This window comes from Columba livia, chromosome 6 (genome assembly GCF_036013475.1).
Source record: "Columba livia isolate bColLiv1 breed racing homer chromosome 6, bColLiv1.pat.W.v2, whole genome shotgun sequence".
Lineage (NCBI taxonomy): Eukaryota > Metazoa > Chordata > Aves > Columbiformes > Columbidae > Columba > Columba livia.
The window spans coordinates 5,309,878-5,326,266 of NC_088607.1; the positions used below are offsets into that span (position 1 = coordinate 5,309,878).

General features: G+C 43.0%; 2 protein-coding genes across 8 annotated transcripts in view; both read left to right on the forward strand.

The window, feature by feature from the left end:
- Nucleotides 1-582: 582 nt before the first annotated feature.
- On the forward strand, nucleotides 583-12,856 carry NSMCE4A (NSE4 homolog A, SMC5-SMC6 complex component). Of its 2 annotated transcripts, none has more exons than XM_021291992.2 (11): nucleotides 583-1,027; nucleotides 2,726-2,806; nucleotides 3,385-3,515; nucleotides 4,534-4,685; nucleotides 6,651-6,750; nucleotides 9,358-9,448; nucleotides 9,926-10,020; nucleotides 10,735-10,783; nucleotides 11,478-11,569; nucleotides 12,152-12,243; nucleotides 12,589-12,856. In XM_021291992.2, the coding sequence occupies exons 1-10, from the start codon at nucleotides 730-732 to the stop codon at nucleotides 12,233-12,235; spliced, it is 1,173 nt and encodes a 390-aa protein (XP_021147667.2). In that variant the 5' UTR covers nucleotides 583-729; the 3' UTR covers nucleotides 12,236-12,243; nucleotides 12,589-12,856. The 2 variants fall into 2 exon arrangements, with proteins under 2 accessions (XP_021147667.2, XP_005505828.2); XM_005505771.3 differs by having other exon boundaries at nucleotides 12,774-12,856.
- Nucleotides 12,857-13,522: 666 nt separating this feature from the next.
- The window catches only part of ATE1 (arginyltransferase 1), an 85,799-nt gene continuing 82,932 nt past the window's right edge, over nucleotides 13,523-16,389 (forward strand). For 3 of the 6 annotated variants that reach the window (XM_065066840.1, XM_065066841.1, XM_065066846.1), the window contains exons 1-3: nucleotides 13,799-14,023; nucleotides 15,259-15,322; nucleotides 15,676-15,738. In XM_065066840.1, coding sequence (XP_064922912.1) covers nucleotides 13,921-14,023; nucleotides 15,259-15,322; nucleotides 15,676-15,738 — 230 coding nt within the window. In that variant the 5' untranslated portion in view covers nucleotides 13,799-13,920. Of the gene's footprint in view, nucleotides 13,664-13,798; nucleotides 14,024-14,628; nucleotides 14,648-15,258; nucleotides 15,323-15,675; nucleotides 15,739-16,389 lie in introns of those variants that run through there. The other 3 variants (XM_065066843.1, XM_065066844.1, XM_065066845.1) reach the window with 2 other exon arrangements.

The following is a 16,389-nucleotide window of genomic DNA, read 5'->3' on the forward strand; positions in this document are numbered from 1 at the left end:
TCATTAACAAAGATAGGCTTTTCTGCTCAACTTTTTAAAAGCGGATAAAAACCCCTCGCTTAATCCAAGAGGTAAACAGTCACGCCTCGGGTGTGCGAGAGCGGCCGATTTTCGGGGATTTATTCGAAATGTAGGCACAGGTTATTTTGGGACGAGCCCAGCGCCTGCGAGCGCTGGTGGCCGCGGTTCCTGCCTTCCCGGGCCGGTACGAGGCCGCCGGTACCGCAGCGAGTAGCCGGTATCTCAGCGGGGCCGCCGGTACCGCAGCGAGCGGCCGGTACCGCAGCGGGGCCGCCGGTATCTCAGCGAGCGACCGGTACCGCAGCGAGCGGCCGGTACCGCAGCGAGCGGCCGGTACCGCAGCGGGGCCGCCAGTATCTCAGCGAGCGGCCGGTACCGCAGCGAGCGGCCGCCACCCCCGCGCCGCCTCCCGCCGGCCGGAGCGACCGCACCCACGCACTCCCCGCGGCCTCCGCTCTCCTCCCGCCCCGGCAGCGACCTCGCGGGGTGGCAACCGCGACAGCGCCCGCTCTGGCGGCCCCGCCCCGCCCCGCTCCGCTCCGCCCCGCTCCGCCCCGTTCCTCCCCGCGGGTTTGGCCCTCTCGGGCCGCCGTCGCGACCGGTAACGGCGCCTCCAAGGGCGCCTTGCGCGGGGCCGGGCTGCCCGGGCGGCGGCCTCCCCGCGCCTCTGCTGCGGCGGCTGGTGAAGGGCCGAGGCGCTGAGCAGCGATGTCGGAGACGAGTGGAAACGGCGATTCCTCCTTCTCCTCCTTCCCCTCCTCGCCGCAGGGCGCGGAGCGCGGCCGCCTCTCGCTGCCGTCCACCTCCCGCAACGGCGCCGTGCCCCAGCACCGGCAGCAGCGGCTGTCGAGCCGCCCGCGCCCGCCGGCCTCCGGGGAGGAGGGAGAGGAGCCGGAGACGGCGGGAGACAAGCCCGGGCAGCCGGAGAGCGCCGGGGGCGTCGGCGATGAGCGCAGCAGGAGGATGATCCGGAACCAGTACCGGGAGCTCATCTACAACGTGCAGCGTAAGTCCGGGAGCGGCTGCGCCCTCAGGAGCGGCCTGTGCCCGGTCCCGGGCGCCGTTCTCCGGCGGGGATGTGTGTGTGTGTCGGGGAAATGGGGGCTGCGAGTAGATGCTGGGGCTTGTTGTGAGAAATAGTGTGGCCAGCAGGACCAGAGCAGTGTTTGTCCCCCTGCACTGGGCACTGGGGAAGCCAAACCTCCAGTCCTGGGGTTAGTTTTGGGCAACGACAAGAAAGCCCTTGAGGTGCTGGAGCGAGCTGAGAGAAGGGAACGGAGCTGGTGAGGGGCTGGAGCACAAGTGTGATGGGAGCGGCTGAGGGACCTGGGGGGTTCAGCTGGAGAACAGGAGCTGAGGGGAGACCTTCTGATCTCTGAACTGCCTGAAAGGAGCTTGGAGCATGGAGGGGGTTGGGCTCTGCCCCCAGGTAACAAGCGACAGGAGGAGAGGAAACAGACTCAAGTTGCACCAGTGGAGGGTTAGAATGGAAAATAGGAAAAAATTCTTCCCAGCAAGGGTTGTCAGGCATTGGAACAGGCTGCCCAGGACAGCGGTGGAGTCACCATCCCTGGAGAGGTTTAAAAGATGCAGAGATGAGGTTCTTAGGGACAAGGGTTAGTGGTGGACTTGACAGTTGAACTCAATGATCTTAAAGGTCTTTTCCAACCAAAGCGATTCTATGATTGTGTTGTTTTGGTGCCAGGCTGGTGGCCTGGCCTTATTGTTTGAGGAACTCTTCAAGTTTTTGCGGGAACTCCCAAGTTCCCTGGGCTGCTGAAATTTTGAGTCTGTAGTTAGGTTGAAATTTGGCTCCCTGGAAGCATTTGCATGCCCAGGGTTAGGAAGGTTGTGAGAGATTTGCTTGCATGTAATGTGTGTGACTGCATTGATGCAGGGAAGCTATTGGTCTTGAAACTGCAGGTACCAATATCTGGACCAGGAAGTTATTCTTAGGCTTTACAGAAAGTGCTATGGGAGTTTTAGCACCTCTCTAGATAAATGTGTCAGTACTTCCCCCATGTATGTTCGGAGTGTGCTGTTTTTCTCATGAAAGCATAACAATGGTGGTTTCACTAAGCAACCTGTGGTGTTGGTTGTTTTCTGCATGCTTGGTAAATTCGTAGGGTTGTTTTACAAGAGAATACAACACAGTTTATGGATGAAAACAGCAGTGGTGTGTCAGTGCATTGGGGATGGGGTTTATCCTTAAAAGCAGTGCTGTGAGTAGCTGTTCAGAATTGGACATCTGAAAGCCTTGTTAAATCATACGTATACCAACTGTTACATGTAACTGACCGTGTTTGACATGCTGATCCTCGGAAATCACCAAGCAGGCGTTTTTGGGGGGTTATTTGCTTCTTTAATGAAAATCTTTAATGACTTTGGGGTATGGCAACATGCAGAAAACAATGGTATCTGATAGTTGCCTTTGTGCAGATATGCATATTTTACTGAAACCATATAAATCTTATTCCATTGAAGTAAATGGAAAATTACCTCTTCAAACTGAGTTAATCCATAAACATTAATAAAACTGGAGTCTACATAGTCTTGCAATTAATGTACTGTAACTGTATTCCGTATTTTTCTTTGTGTGATGGGCTATGAACCAGCCACTTTTGATTAAGGTGTAAGTATGTATTTCTTGATGCTTCAATATTTAAGTAATTTAGGATTTCATTTGTGTCCTTTCCTCCCCCAGAAAATCGTGAGGATATGCTGAGTTCAAAAAGCAACAGACTGACAGAAGCTTTGGAAGAAGCCAATAAACTTTTTAGTGGAGGTAAAACCAATTCTTTGATCCTTATTAGAGGTGTTTGACAGTTGTCCAAGTGTGAGGTGATAATGCCTTATAAACAAAAAAGGGCAAGAGAATGAAGTTGAGGTCCAAGTACTTTATGAGAATTATTAAAGTATAACTTGAAACAGATATGTTCAGTTGAAGAGGAATTGTTTGAATAAGGATCTATACATAATAATATAATAAATACAATTAGTGTTTATTTGCACTTAGCAATACCCCTTGCTTTATCTCGACACTGTAGAACAATATGCGTAAGTCGTATATGTAAAAGATATTGGTGTAGAGGGTTTCATTTTGCTTGGAGAGATGGAAAACATGTCAATGAAAGATGCATTTTATTCTTTAAGACAATGTTATTTTTCCATGCTTGCCTTTGTCAGTGTTGTCCTCTCGTTTTCTCTCTCTGTTTTTTTTAATGCAGATATTGTCAGGAATTGTGTTAGAGGTCATTGCAATAAAATGATTTACAAAGCTCTATAGTCAGGATATATGCTGAATTTTATTATTGCATTTTTTGACAATTTCATATTATTAACCCCAAATCTTTTCTGTAACAGTTTCCTGTGCACGAGAGGCTGCGTTGGATGCCCAGTTTCTTGTCTTAGCATCAAATCTAGGGAAGGAGAAGGCCAATGAGTTGCATTCTGAGATGACAGCATTTGACTCACTAGCATTTGCAGAGGACTTGGTAAGTTCTAGGCTGAATTTGCCAACAATTTTGCTAGAGGTTTGTCCTATTTGTTACAGAATCATAAAGTAAAAGCCTCATTGTCTGGCAGTACGGTGCAGTTCTGATTGAATTTAACTCTTCTTATAAATTTATTTGATTAACTTTTATGTTAGTGTTGTTAATTGTTTAAAACTATATAAATGTTTCCAATACTAGAGGACAGTTAATTTTCCTCCATAGAGGAATATTAACTCAAAATGCAGACGACCCTCCTTGGTGTTGCGTTGCTGCTTTGTCACAGTTTAGTCAGTTTGTGCCATTAAGGTAGTCTTGTGCACTTTTTTTTTAACTCACTATTTTGTAGATTCCCAGCAGTTAAGTATTTTCTTTATCCTGTCTACTGCTTTATAAGTTTTTGAATGAAGTTCTCCACACTGTGTAACTGACATGAAATGGGATTTTGGAGTACTTGCCTGCTTTAGTCTTGACATGTTTGTCCCTTTGTACTGTGGGTGGAAGAGTCAGTTCAGAATAGCTTTGAACAGACTTCCTTTTCCTTCTGAAAATTTTCTCTTATGTTAGAGTAGACTAATAAGGATTCTGAGTCTTTGGTCCAGTCTAGAGCTCTGCGATATAAAAAAACCCATCAAGTTCAGTTGTTCTATTGAATTTTTTCCTGAGGAAGTCTGTATTGGTGGATGTAGGGTTAGACCAAGTAAGTTCTTCTTTGATATTTGAGAGGGTTCAGAAACTGTGCGACATCTTAGCTTTACAGTGCAATTTCAGTAATAATTCATGCATAATTGAAATACAGAATATTGGAATATAGGTGGTTTTATTTACCTCTAGCTCTTTTAATCATTGCTTGTTGAACACAAGTCTGTGAGTGTCTTTATCGTCACACGGTATCTTCAGGTCCTTATGCAGTGATATTAAATATTAATCTAGCAAGACAAACACCATAATACAGTGTTTCACCATTCATGTATCTACTGATCTTTAAGTGAATTTTTATTGAAGCTTTTTTCTTTTGTAGCTAACCTTCATGGGTATAAATCGCATAGAAGTGGACGAAAATGATAGCGATTCTGAGGGCATTTCAGGTGGCTATTTACCCAGTAATGCCTGGCATAAGCTGGGAGAAGAAACAGAAAAGTACTTCAGAAGAGCACCTTCTTTTCACTATATGTAAGTTTATTTAAGGAAATAGTATATGCTACAGCACAAGCTAATGGCCTTATTTGATTCTTTAATGCCCTGAGCTTGAATAGAGTTTAATCTTGGGTCACAAACTGTCAACAAGAACTTCTGTGTGGTATCTGTTCTTATGGTGCAATGAACTCCTTGACTACAAAATACTTCATAATATCTTTGTCTTTGATTTTGATGTGTCTTAACTTACAAAATAATATTGCTTGGATCTAGTAGTGATAGCAAGGTGTTCTTGATTGACCCGTTTCAGACCAAAACCAGTAGACGTAATCCTCCTTTCTTTAAAAGCTGACTCTTCCCTCATCTTTCTCTCCCTGTACAATCTGCAGCCAGAATAATGAATAAAGGAACCTTTTGTTTTATTATTTCCTAAACAGTTGTGGAAGGTCAGTTTCTCAAGGTCTATATCTTTTACCTGATGATTGTATTATCGTGAAGAGACCAACAGTTCTCCTATGTCTGTGTTAATGGGTTGTCTTTTAGAGTCTTGTTTTCTGGCTCTGCCTTCAGAAAAAAAACCACCTGGTTACTGGGAAGTGGCCTGATGTAGAATCAGCGTCATCTCTCCCGATGTGTAGACAACCCATTTAGGTGGAGCCTTTTTATCTACTGTCAAATGGCCCTTAACTGTGTGGTTTATAGATGATGCTCCAATTTAAATCTCTCATGAAGTCAGCTGGCAATAGCAGGATCTAGTTAAATTATATTATCAAGAGTAGAGCTGATAGACTGTTGTTGAGTTGTCTGTGCATTTATACTTGTTCCACTCCCACGTAAATATCACTGTAAGAAAGTTGCTGGATGTAACAACTTGATCATACAATACCTGATATTTGATGTTGGATAGCTAATTCACATATTTCAAACTTGTGTTTACACTTTCAAGCTGTAAGCTTTAGCTGATAAGTCTATGATAAGTCTATTTTCCAATATTTTTTTATAATCTTAAGACAAAACTGATTGTGAGAAAGACTTCTTTTTTTCTCATTAGTTGCATTTTGACACCTTAAGTAATGATGGGCTTCTTTTGACGGAAGATGTGTGAATATTAGCAAAATGTTAATTTTAAATAATAAAGCGTAGTGCTCAGCTTGGGAAAAGAACTACTCCATCTATTCTTATGTGAGGCTTGAGTTGTGGGGTTTTTTTCACGGTCAGTCTGTGACTTCTGAAGTTGAGCAGTTGCAACTCACTCAAGATAGGGAAAGATATGTACTGCAGAATTTTTGGGTGCCTGCTGAACTAACTTGAATTGAGTCTCAATTCACACTCTCTCCTTTAGGCATCTAACTTGCTGGAGATTCAAGGCAACAAAAGTTAGGAACCTAAGTTCCTTATATAGTCAATGGAGAGAGGTAAGCACTTCCAGAAAGTGCCTAAATCTAACAGGTATATTACGCTCATGTTGTTTAATGAGAAACTTTGGATCTCTTAGTGTACTGAATGTTCTATTAATTGACTATCTTTTCAAATTTATTGTGTTTTATTTTATTAAAAAAAAAAAGCTTATTGCAAACCTGACCTTACAGAAACTAAACAATAGATGAAAAAGAAATAAATATCGTATGGAGAGAGTCTTCAGGCAGAGAAATGTAACAAATAGAAATGGAGATATAGGAGAGTATAAACCGTATACTCTGCTTCATTTCCTAAGTAGTTTTAAGAAAAGTAGATTTAAAGTTTTCAGTTTAAACAAAAAGAATTGGAATAATTGCATCAAATTTTATACATCCTGTTGACAATCTGGTATGAGGCTGCCAACATAAATTGGGAGCGACTTTTGGGGATGGTTGTTTACCAAAATCTCTGAATGTTTTATTTTTAGACATGAGTCATTACTTTGCTCTTCTATCAGGAGATCAACTGCTCGGTATCTAGGGTTTTTTTTAGCATACAATATAAAACATATTTCCATATATATGTTCTTTTTCTCTTGGTTAGGTTGGGATCTTTCAAGTCTGAACCTCCTGTACCAAGGCAACGGATCGAAAGGCAGAAAAAGGCTCCAGGAGGACAAGAAAAACGGGCAATGCCTGCCCAGGTTTGTGAAGCGTTACCTTTTTCGGTGATTTGTAATGGCATAGTTATTACAAGTGGCTTTTAAATCTTTCTGTTCATGGTGGTTTGGGTTTTGTGGTTACGACTTGAGTAGTACTAAAGGACTGAGAGTTGATTAGTAGGCTTCTTGATTAGTTTTGTGTGGACTGCAGTATTTCACTGAATGGAAGGAAATACGATGCCCAGACTGATTTCAAGTTCAGAAATAGGTTTTACAGTCTGATTTTTCAAGTTCAAATTGGCTTATTTGCTCTGTTGATTGCTTTGAAAAGAAACAAAAAACCCCACTTATTTAAATTAGTGTGTTTTCAAATTTTATTTAAAAAACGTCTAACAGTGTGTGGCATTTGCACAGAAGTGTGGTTAACAGCAGCAAGCTAATTAGCTCACTTATACGTTATTTTCCGTGTTTACTGTTTCCTTCTTCTTTCTGTTCTATTCTGGCAGAAAGGCAAAAGCCTGAGAATACTGTGAGGCTTATATTTGAAACTTTGGAAAAGTAAACCACATTGTTATGGGGAACCTCTGGTTGATAATGCCAGTACATAGAGGTGAAACGTTGTGTGTGTCTTTTTAAATACAGCCTACTTCATAATAATCCAAACAGTGATAGAAATGATTCAGATAGAGTTTGGAGTGGGAAGAAGAGGAGCTGGAGAGTTTGAGAGAGTTGCTTCCAGAAGTGAGTGATGGGTCTTTGTGGGTTGCTCAGGTTAACGCTGATGATCAGCATGGTTGTTAACCTGTGTTAGACACATAGTGCTCTGTGAAAGTTTCTGTAACTTGCTTTATTGTGAGGTGGTCAAAGGGAAAGTGGTGGTTCATGGCAACAGCAAACAGCTTACTGAAGACTGTACTTGAAAAGTGAATTTGCTACTCTGCTGGTTACAGTACTTGAAGGATGATTTGGGGTACCCTGCTTTAGAGATCATGAACAAATCTGTAAAATGACAATAAGTGTGTCCTTTGACCATGTTAAACTTCATGCCATGACAGTTCTTCCGTGTAAACTTGGGTTCCTTTCCTGAAAAATAGTTAAAGATCTTCACTGACAGGAGCTCTAGGTGCACTGCCTGAGTTGCAGAAGGCAAAGGCAGGGACTGGGAGAATGAAAGCAACGTGGCTTCGTTAAGGGCAAATCGTGCTTGTTAAACTGGGTGGCCTTCTACGATGGGGTTACAGCATTGGTGGATACGGGAAGAGTAACTGACATCGTCTGCCTGGACTTGTGCAAAGGATTTGACTCTGCCCCACATGGTGGCCTTGTGTCTAAATTGGAGAGACATGGATTTGATGGATGGATGGAAGGATGGTGGATAAGGAGTTGGGTGGATGCTCACTCCCAGAGTTGCTGCCAACGGCTCGACGTCCTTGTGGAGACCAGTGACGAGCGGTGTTCCTCAGGGGTCAGTGCTGGGACCGGTGTTGTTTAACAGCCTTGTCGGTGACATGGACGGTGGGATGGAGTGCACCCTCTGCAAGTTGGCCAGTGACACCAAGCTGTGTGGTGCAGGCAACAGGCTGAAGGGAAGAGATGCTGTCCAGAGGGACCTTAACAAGTTGGAGAGGTGTGTTTGTGCAAACCTTGTGAATTTCAACAAAGCCAAGTGCAAGGTCCTGCACATGGGTTGCGGCAATCCCAAGCACAAACACAGGCTGGGTGGAGAATGGATTGAGAGCAGCCTTGAGGAGAAGGACTTGGAGGTGTTGGTTGATGAGAAGCTCAACATGACCCAACAGTGTGTGCTTGCAGCCCAGAAAGCCAACCGTGGCCTGGGCTGCATCAAGAGAAGCATAACCAGCAGGTCAAGGGAGGTGATTCTGCCCCTGGTGATACTCTGCTCTGATGAGACCCCCACCTGCAATGCTGTGTCCAGCTCTGGAGTCCCCAGCATCAGAAGGACATGGACCTGTTGGAGCAAGTCCAGAGGAGGCTGTGAAGATGATCAGATGGCTGGAGCCTTCTCCTCTGAAGACAGGCTGAGAGTTGGGGTTTTTCAGCCTGGAGAAGGCTCTTGGGAGACCTTACAGCAGCCTTCCAGGCCCTAAAGGGGGCCTACAAAAAAGCTGGAGAGGGACTTTTTACAAGGGCGTGTATTGATAGGACAAGGGGTAATGACTTTGAACTGGAAGAGGGGAGATTTACCTTAGATATAAGGAAGAAATTCTTCCCCATGAGGGTGGTGAGGCCCTGAAACGGGCTGCTCAGAGCAGCTGTGGATGAACCATCCCTGGAGACATCCCAGGCCAGGCTGGACGGGGCTCTGAGCAACCTGAGCTGGTGAAGATGTCCCTGCTCATGGCCCTGCTCCCTTCCAACCCAAACTGTTCTATGATTATATGATCTTAATGAACTGCCCTTTTACTCTTACAAATAAACTTCTTCAGTAAACAGACCTTTCAATTTGATATTGTAATATGGGAATTAATTGCTAAAGCACTTTGTCAGTTGTCTCATGCTTGTGTGTGTCTGTAACTGTGCATGTGAGGCATAGAGAGAAAAATTTATTTTACGTGGTTTTAAAAGGCCCTTTTGTTATTCTTGTTTTAAAACGGTGATTGTTTGAGGTGAAAATGTTTCTTTTTCCAGTTAAAAAAAATGGAAGAGTCTCATCAGGAAGCTACAGAAAAAGAAGTAGAGAGGATTTTGGGATTATTGCAAACCCATTTTAAAAATGATCGTAAGTATGATTCAGTTAAGCTTTTAAAGCATTGATTTGAGAAAATGGATACTCTTAATCTTTTACAGTTAAGAGTGACTGAACTAGAGAAAACAAGTGGAGTTAGCAAGTAGAAATCTTTATGTTGAAGGATATATACTATGTGTTTTTTTACGAACACTGCTCAGTTTCTGTTAGAAAAGTAAGTTTAAATCCTACCCTCTCCCTCTTATTGGAGCCTGGCACTTTTTAGAAAGCGAGGAGTGGCTGCCTATGTGTTTACATGTGGCAAAAGAGGAGAAGAAGATAATACTCTCTTGAAACTTTGTTTCTTTCTGTAGGCAAGTGGGAATTCAGCACTGTAACTAAATTGACATAAACATTGTTAGCTTTGAAAAGCCACCAGTGACTTCCTTAAGTTTGTGTTTATGTGTATTAGCTCTGTGTATACGATACCACTTGATGGTTTTATTAACAAACCCATTTTTTCATCTCTAGCCGATACACCTATTTCCTTCTTTGACCTTGTGATAGATCCAAACTCTTTTGCACGCACTGTGGAAAACATCTTTCATGTGTCCTTCATTATAAGGGTAAGGCGTGACATGTTCTTGAAATCTTATTTTAGATATTGGAATTGTCGGGAAATACTGATTTGTTTTATGACTTTCATATTGACAGATTAGCATTTAAATATCAGGAATTCGTTTTCTATGGTAATTGAATAAAAAAGAAAACGGAGTTGGCAAACTAATTTTTTAATTAGCTTTTTCTACTGCAGCAAAAATTTCACTATTGTTTTATTGGTTGTCAATAGACTTTTCAAACAGTGATTCTAGCTCACATTATTTTAGGTTATAGAGAGTTATTGAGGTTGTAGGAAAGTCTGTCAATGCAGTGTTTTCTATTCTCTTTGAATTTGTAGATTTGCACTTCAAACTGTACTTAATTTGTCCAACAAATGAATTTGGGAAAAGGGTAAAACTTATATTTTGACTAAATGCAGGCTTATAGTGAATAGTGATGTGATTGTGAAGGGTTGACTCAAGTATGTATAATGAATAATAACTATTTTTAATAAATCAATTTAAAAAAATCCATCAGTTACCAACTGCCCTATATCAGCTGCATTCTTTATGAATAAAGTGCTATATTTAAATAACTTTTCTTATTTGATATGCCAATTAAGATTATTTATCAATATATCTACCTGTTTATGATGATGTAATATATTAAATATATGAAATCTCAGTGCATTATCCTAATTAGTTCTAATTTCTGAAACTTTAAATCCTGCTGTCTTTTAGGATGGTTTTGCAAGATTAAAGTTGGATGATGATAAACTGCCAATAATAGGTAAAATCTAGCTTTAAAATACTATCATTGTTTTTTGTTATAACATTGAGGAGTAGCTCCGTTTTACATGTTCACAAAGTTTGAGGTGTATTTTTCACTACAGGAGTAGAGATTCGGGGATATGCAGTGAATGTAACTGAAGGTGTAAAGAGATTAATGAGAGGAACTGGAAGATCGAGTCTTTTTACGTATCAAAATACGGGAAAAGGCCATTATGCTGATTCATACAAATTATATTAATAGAAGTAAAAAGTTATTACCTTTCCTTTTAAGAGATATTTTTGCTAATAAGTACATGAACAATGTTACACTTAGAAGATATATTTTGAGGTGCAAGTAGTCTCCTTTGTGTGAGCTGGGAAGGGCTGCACGTTCCGAATTGAAAAGGAAACACCATCCTGTGTGTGAGGTGTTTGGCTTTCATCCCCATGGGATATCAACAGGATTAAGACTTTGGTGGGATTTCTGAAAGGATTAAATACCTATGTCCTTCTGAGACTCTGAAAAATGTAAGTTTCTAAATTTTTAGGAGGTAAGACCGAAGAAATTTCTTAAGCATATGGTACAGGCTGTTGATAGAGCCTGGCTTGCTGGAGCAGGTATAATTGGTTTGCTCTTGGTGAAGCTTTTGTATTCTTGAAGGAAATGGACTTTGAAAGTGTAAAGACTATAAAAATATCTCTACTTTGAACAGAGCCTTCAAAAGACAGCGAGGGAAGAGAGAACGACCGTGGTGCTGGAGCGCGGAACCAGATTGTCATATCTCTGAACCAGCAAGAATGGAAGGTATAATAGAGAGAGCTTGATACTTTTGATTATTTGTTTTTTCCTTAAGTTTAAGAATAAATCTGAGAGCTGTGCTGTTAAGTACTGTGATGAGGGCAAGCGTTCCCGTGTACATTATAATTTCATTTAATTTTATGGATTCCAGAACAATCACAAATCTAACAAATGCTTTTAGCTGCAAGAAAACTGACAGTTGGGATAGAGATTTCATCTTCGATCCTTGAAGCCTGGTCAGTTTAAGTGCTTTTAAGCTGTGCAGTGACTTGCTTTTACATTTTTATATGAGGATGGTGTAAGTCTGGAGTCTGTTTCTTCCCTTCTATAAGATACTTGCTTCTAGTGGGGAAGTTCTCAGTACAATTTCCTCATTGCTTGCTGTTTCTAATAAATCTTAGACAAAAAGTAGTTTTTACCACACACAGCTCTTCTCCTTTATCCCTCACTCAGAATGTGCAGAAGAAACTTGGTGATTTGAAATAGTGCTTTAATATGAGAAACTTTATTCCTTACCTGGTGGTAACTGCAATTAAATTACAATAATTGAGCTCTTGTAACTTAAATACTCTTGTCATCTCTCACCAGGAGATCGTAGAAACATATGAAATAACAGAACCCATGATTAGCCCTCCTGATGATGGAAATGAAGATGACATGGAGATAGCTTAATACTTACAGTAAGTTCTTTTAATAAATCAAGCTAAATAAGGATACAGTGTATGAGTTCCTTATGCATGTGGAATTGCTGCAGGGAAACCACCTGTGACTTGTAAATGTAGAAAAGCTATAAGCAGGATAACTGTGTAAGGTCTGCAACATTTCTATAGTCTTGATCTCTTCATGGAACAAAATGTCATCTAGTCTTCAGTAATTCACTGAAAAAAAACCCTTTATTTTTACATTTGATGGTCTGTTAAGTGATATGCTTGGGATAATTTTTGGAAATATATACTAGGGATGTAATGCAGTGAAGAAACAGCTTAGTTTTTGTACTTTTTCTTGTTTTTTAAACCTACTGACAGTTCATGAGTTGAATACATCAGCCTGAAGGACTTAGGGGAGAAGGGGAGGGGAAGACACTCTGGTTCCCTCTAAAGTGCTTTAAAAGATAAGACTGAATTACTTTATTGTCACAGTTGTTTGGTAAGTTCCAAATCTTAATGCATATTGTCTGATTGTCTTCTCTATTTTTTTTCTTTCCCTCTAGGTGCCTTAAAAAATTTTAAAATGTTTTCTTCAGAAAGAATTTTATATGTATATATTGTAAAATTAAATTTATTTTTATTGGAACATCTGAGCGCTTTTATATAAGCCGTCTTGTTTATACGTGTCACAAGGTTATTACCGTGTATTTTCTATTTACTATGGCTATGTTTACTACTTTATATAATTTACTGATACTTACAAGCTTTGATAAAAAGGAGATGCTGTCCCCCTCCTTTCACCCCTTGTCTCTCCCCTATGGCAGCCTGCAAGGGGAATTTATTAATACCTGATTAACCACCTCTGCTGTGATAAGATTATCTAAATGATCTTGGGTGCTGCAGGAGAAGTTTAATATTGTCTTTCTCACTCTTCTGGCAATCAATTTTGGCTTTGGAAATTTAATCTTAATTACAGATAAAAATTCCTTTTCCCCTTTTCTTTTTTCTTAAGTCCATCACGTGTATTTGGTTTTGTAACTTAAGCAGGACAGCTATACTAGGCCATGGAAGTATTTTCTTCAAAATTAATAAATTCTACCTCCATTTCCAGAAAATATTTCTGGATTTTTTAGGATTCCTTCCTTTTATCATAATTAGGGCTTCTGAGCGAGCAGCTGGGGTGGTGGGTACCAAGTGACCCGTCCTGCTGCTAGCGCCCCTGTTAGAGCACGTTTCTCGGGATGCTAACGTGAGGTCAGGCTGTGAATTTGATCATTTTTCGTCATTTACATCGAAGCTGGAGCTCCGTGTTCCCGCGGGCGGGGCGCTGGGGGGCGGGCAGGACGCGGTGGGGCCCCGGACGCCATGGCTGCCGCCGTGGTGGAGTACAAGGGCTGGAAGGAGGGCTACCGCTGCGGGTACTGCGCCTCGGAGCGCGGGAAGGTCTCCGCCGGTAAGTGGGCGGAGGAGGGACCGGCCGGGCGGCGGTGGCGGGATCGGGAGCCGGGGTGAGGGAGCGCGGCCGCCCGCACTAAAGATGGGGAACCAGTAGTGAACATGGCGGGGCCGCCGTTTCCTGTGGGCGCTGCCGGTGCTTTGCCCGTAGCAAAGATGGCGGCGGCAGCGCCTGTTTCCGGGCGCCCCGGGGTGCGGTGGGGAGCGGCGGGGAGGCTGCTGTCCTGAGCCGGGCGGCGGGTCAGCGGGGCGGAGATGGCGGCGGCCGACAGCTCTCCGAGCATCGTCGAGTACTTCGGCGGAGAGGATGGCTACCGCTGTGGCTACTGCAAGAGCGACACCGGCAACCTCTCCCACGGTGCGGCCCGGGGGCTGGGCGGGCTGGGAGCGGAGCCCGGAGCGGGCCGGGCAGGGGCGGCTGGAGGCCGCGGGGCTGCTCCTGCCCGAGGGCTTGGCAGCGGCCCCGGCCCTTCCGCGTCTGTCCCGCCGGGAGCGGGAGGTGCCCGAGCCGCCTGGCTCCGGGCTTGCGGACGTCCCGGGGCAGCCGAAGGGGATTAGCCGGGCCCGGCAGCCGCGGGCTCGGGGTACAGCCAGAGGGGTCGGTGTGGGGCTGGGGCTCGGCGGGAAACCTCACCTGGTGGCCCGGTTATAGAGGAGAGCTGCTCTGTTCTGCGGGAAAACATCAAGCGTAACGGGATCTTATAAATGCTTTGAGATCTTACCAATGCTGATAAATATCTCAGGGTGGGTGTCAAGAGGAGGGACCAGACTCTGTTCAGTGGTGCCCAGTGACAGGATGAGGGGCAATGGGCACAGACTGAAGCACAGGAGGTTCCATCTGAACATGAGGAGAAACTTCTTTCCTGTGAGGTGCCAGAGCCTGGCCCAGGCTGCCCAGAGAGGCCGTGGAGTCTCCTCTGGAGACATTCAAACCCACCTGGACGATCCTGTGTGATCTGCTCTGGTGACCCTGTGTGAGCAGGTGGGTTGGACTGGGTGATCTCCAGAGGTCCCTTCAACTCCATCCAGTCTGTGATTCTGTGAAACCTTTCTAAAGGACGAAATTTCATTCTTTCCACTAAAGCTGTGGCTGGTTTTGCTTAGGCCAGCTCAGTGGGAAGCAGACGGTGCAGAGGTGAGAGTCCCCAAGCTCTGCTCAGCCGCGGGGGTCCCCGAGCACGGTCTGTGTCAGTTTCAGCGCCCTCAGGAGAGTTCTGATCCAGTGTTTCCAAACGATTTTTACAAAATTAAGGAGCAATTTTATGCTATTTTCTTGGTGTATCTCTGGGAAAGGTAGCAGGTGGAGAGCCAGATTTTCAACTTGTACAGTCAGAGCAATGCAGTTGATTGTATCCCAAGATTTATGTTGATTTTGGTTTTTCTTACTCTAATGTGGATGTCGGAAGGAAAATTACAAGAAAGGAAGGAAATTTACGAGATTTATGAATATGCCAAAACCTTGCAAGACATCTATTGGAAACTTACCATTAGCTACTCGGATTTATAGTGATATTTCTGTAGAACATGTTTTATTTTAATGTTTTAAAGCACGGCTGTGGTCAATCAAGTATATTACTGTATCATTTATTTCAGGTATGTGGGCACATTCAATGACAGTTCAAGATTACCAGGATCTCATAGACAGAGGATGGCGAAGGTAAATTGAAAAAGAAAACACAAAGCCATGTTTTCTATGTTGATTCAATTTAGAATGTAGATTTAAAGTTGAGGTCTGTGAAACCAGTTAACTAATTTCTCTAAGTAACTGGGGTAGAAGTATTTGTCCAGTGTTCCGTGACTTTTTTTAACGTGATACTACTGAACAGGAAAATATCTGGTTATTTTAGAAGAACAGTTTTTTAGCATAGCAGCAAAAAGGCGAAGAACTCGATTCTTGACTTTTGTTGCTTGTCATGTAATATTTCGATATTTTAACAAAAAAAGTCAGTCTTCCAGTTACTTTGTAGTATAACCAACAAGAAATCGTTCCATATTTATTATTATTTTTAGATGTGGAAAGTACGTCTACAAACCTATCATGAATCAAACGTGTTGTCCTCAATACACAATAAGGTAAGAAGCTTGAAATATATTATTGTTATTGGATCTCTTCAAATATGTCCAACTATTTATGTTTACTGCTTTAAATACGAATACCTGGTAAGTTTTGCTGCTTTCATGATGCTTTGAATAATGAATATATGCTGTTGGGTTTGTGCACAGTTGCTCTCTTGCTCACTGGTTTTAGGTGAACCAGCATGTCTGTATCCCCCAAACGCCGCTTTAGTAGCCCAAATAAGAGGCTTTCAGTTGAATAAATAATTGTAGATATACTTTTCTGCCTTTAGTAGTTACTAGCAGTGGTGCATCTATAAGATGCATAAGTGAAAAATCCTGGTGTATTACCCTCCTAAGAAAGTTTTTTAATGCAATGCTTGAGGCCCCCTTGGCATATTATAGTGATACACACATGAAACATGACATTACGAATGAACATAAGACCTATGGGGAGAGGCTGAGGGAGCTGGGCTTGTTTAGTCTGGAGAAGAGGAGGCTTAGAGCTGAGCTCAGCACTCTCTAGAACTACCTGAAGGGCAGTTCTAGCCAGGTGGGGATTGGTCTCTTCTCCCAGGCAGTCAGCAATAGGACAAGGGGGCATGGGCTTAAACTCTACCAGGGGAAATTTAGGCTGGATATTAGAAAGCAATTCTTTACAGAGAGAGT

Bases quoted from the DNA above. Each gene is read 5' to 3' on its own strand.
- NSMCE4A (XM_021291992.2), top strand. From the start codon at position 730: ATGTCGGAGACGAGTGGAAACGGCGATTCCTCCTTCTCCTCCTTCCCC. The intron at 3,516-4,533 runs GTAAGTTCTAGG...TTTCTTTTGTAG, and splicing joins TAGCATTTGCAGAGGACTTG to CTAACCTTCATGGGTATAAA. The intron at 10,021-10,734 runs GTAAGGCGTGAC...GCTGTCTTTTAG, and splicing joins ATGTGTCCTTCATTATAAGG to GATGGTTTTGCAAGATTAAA.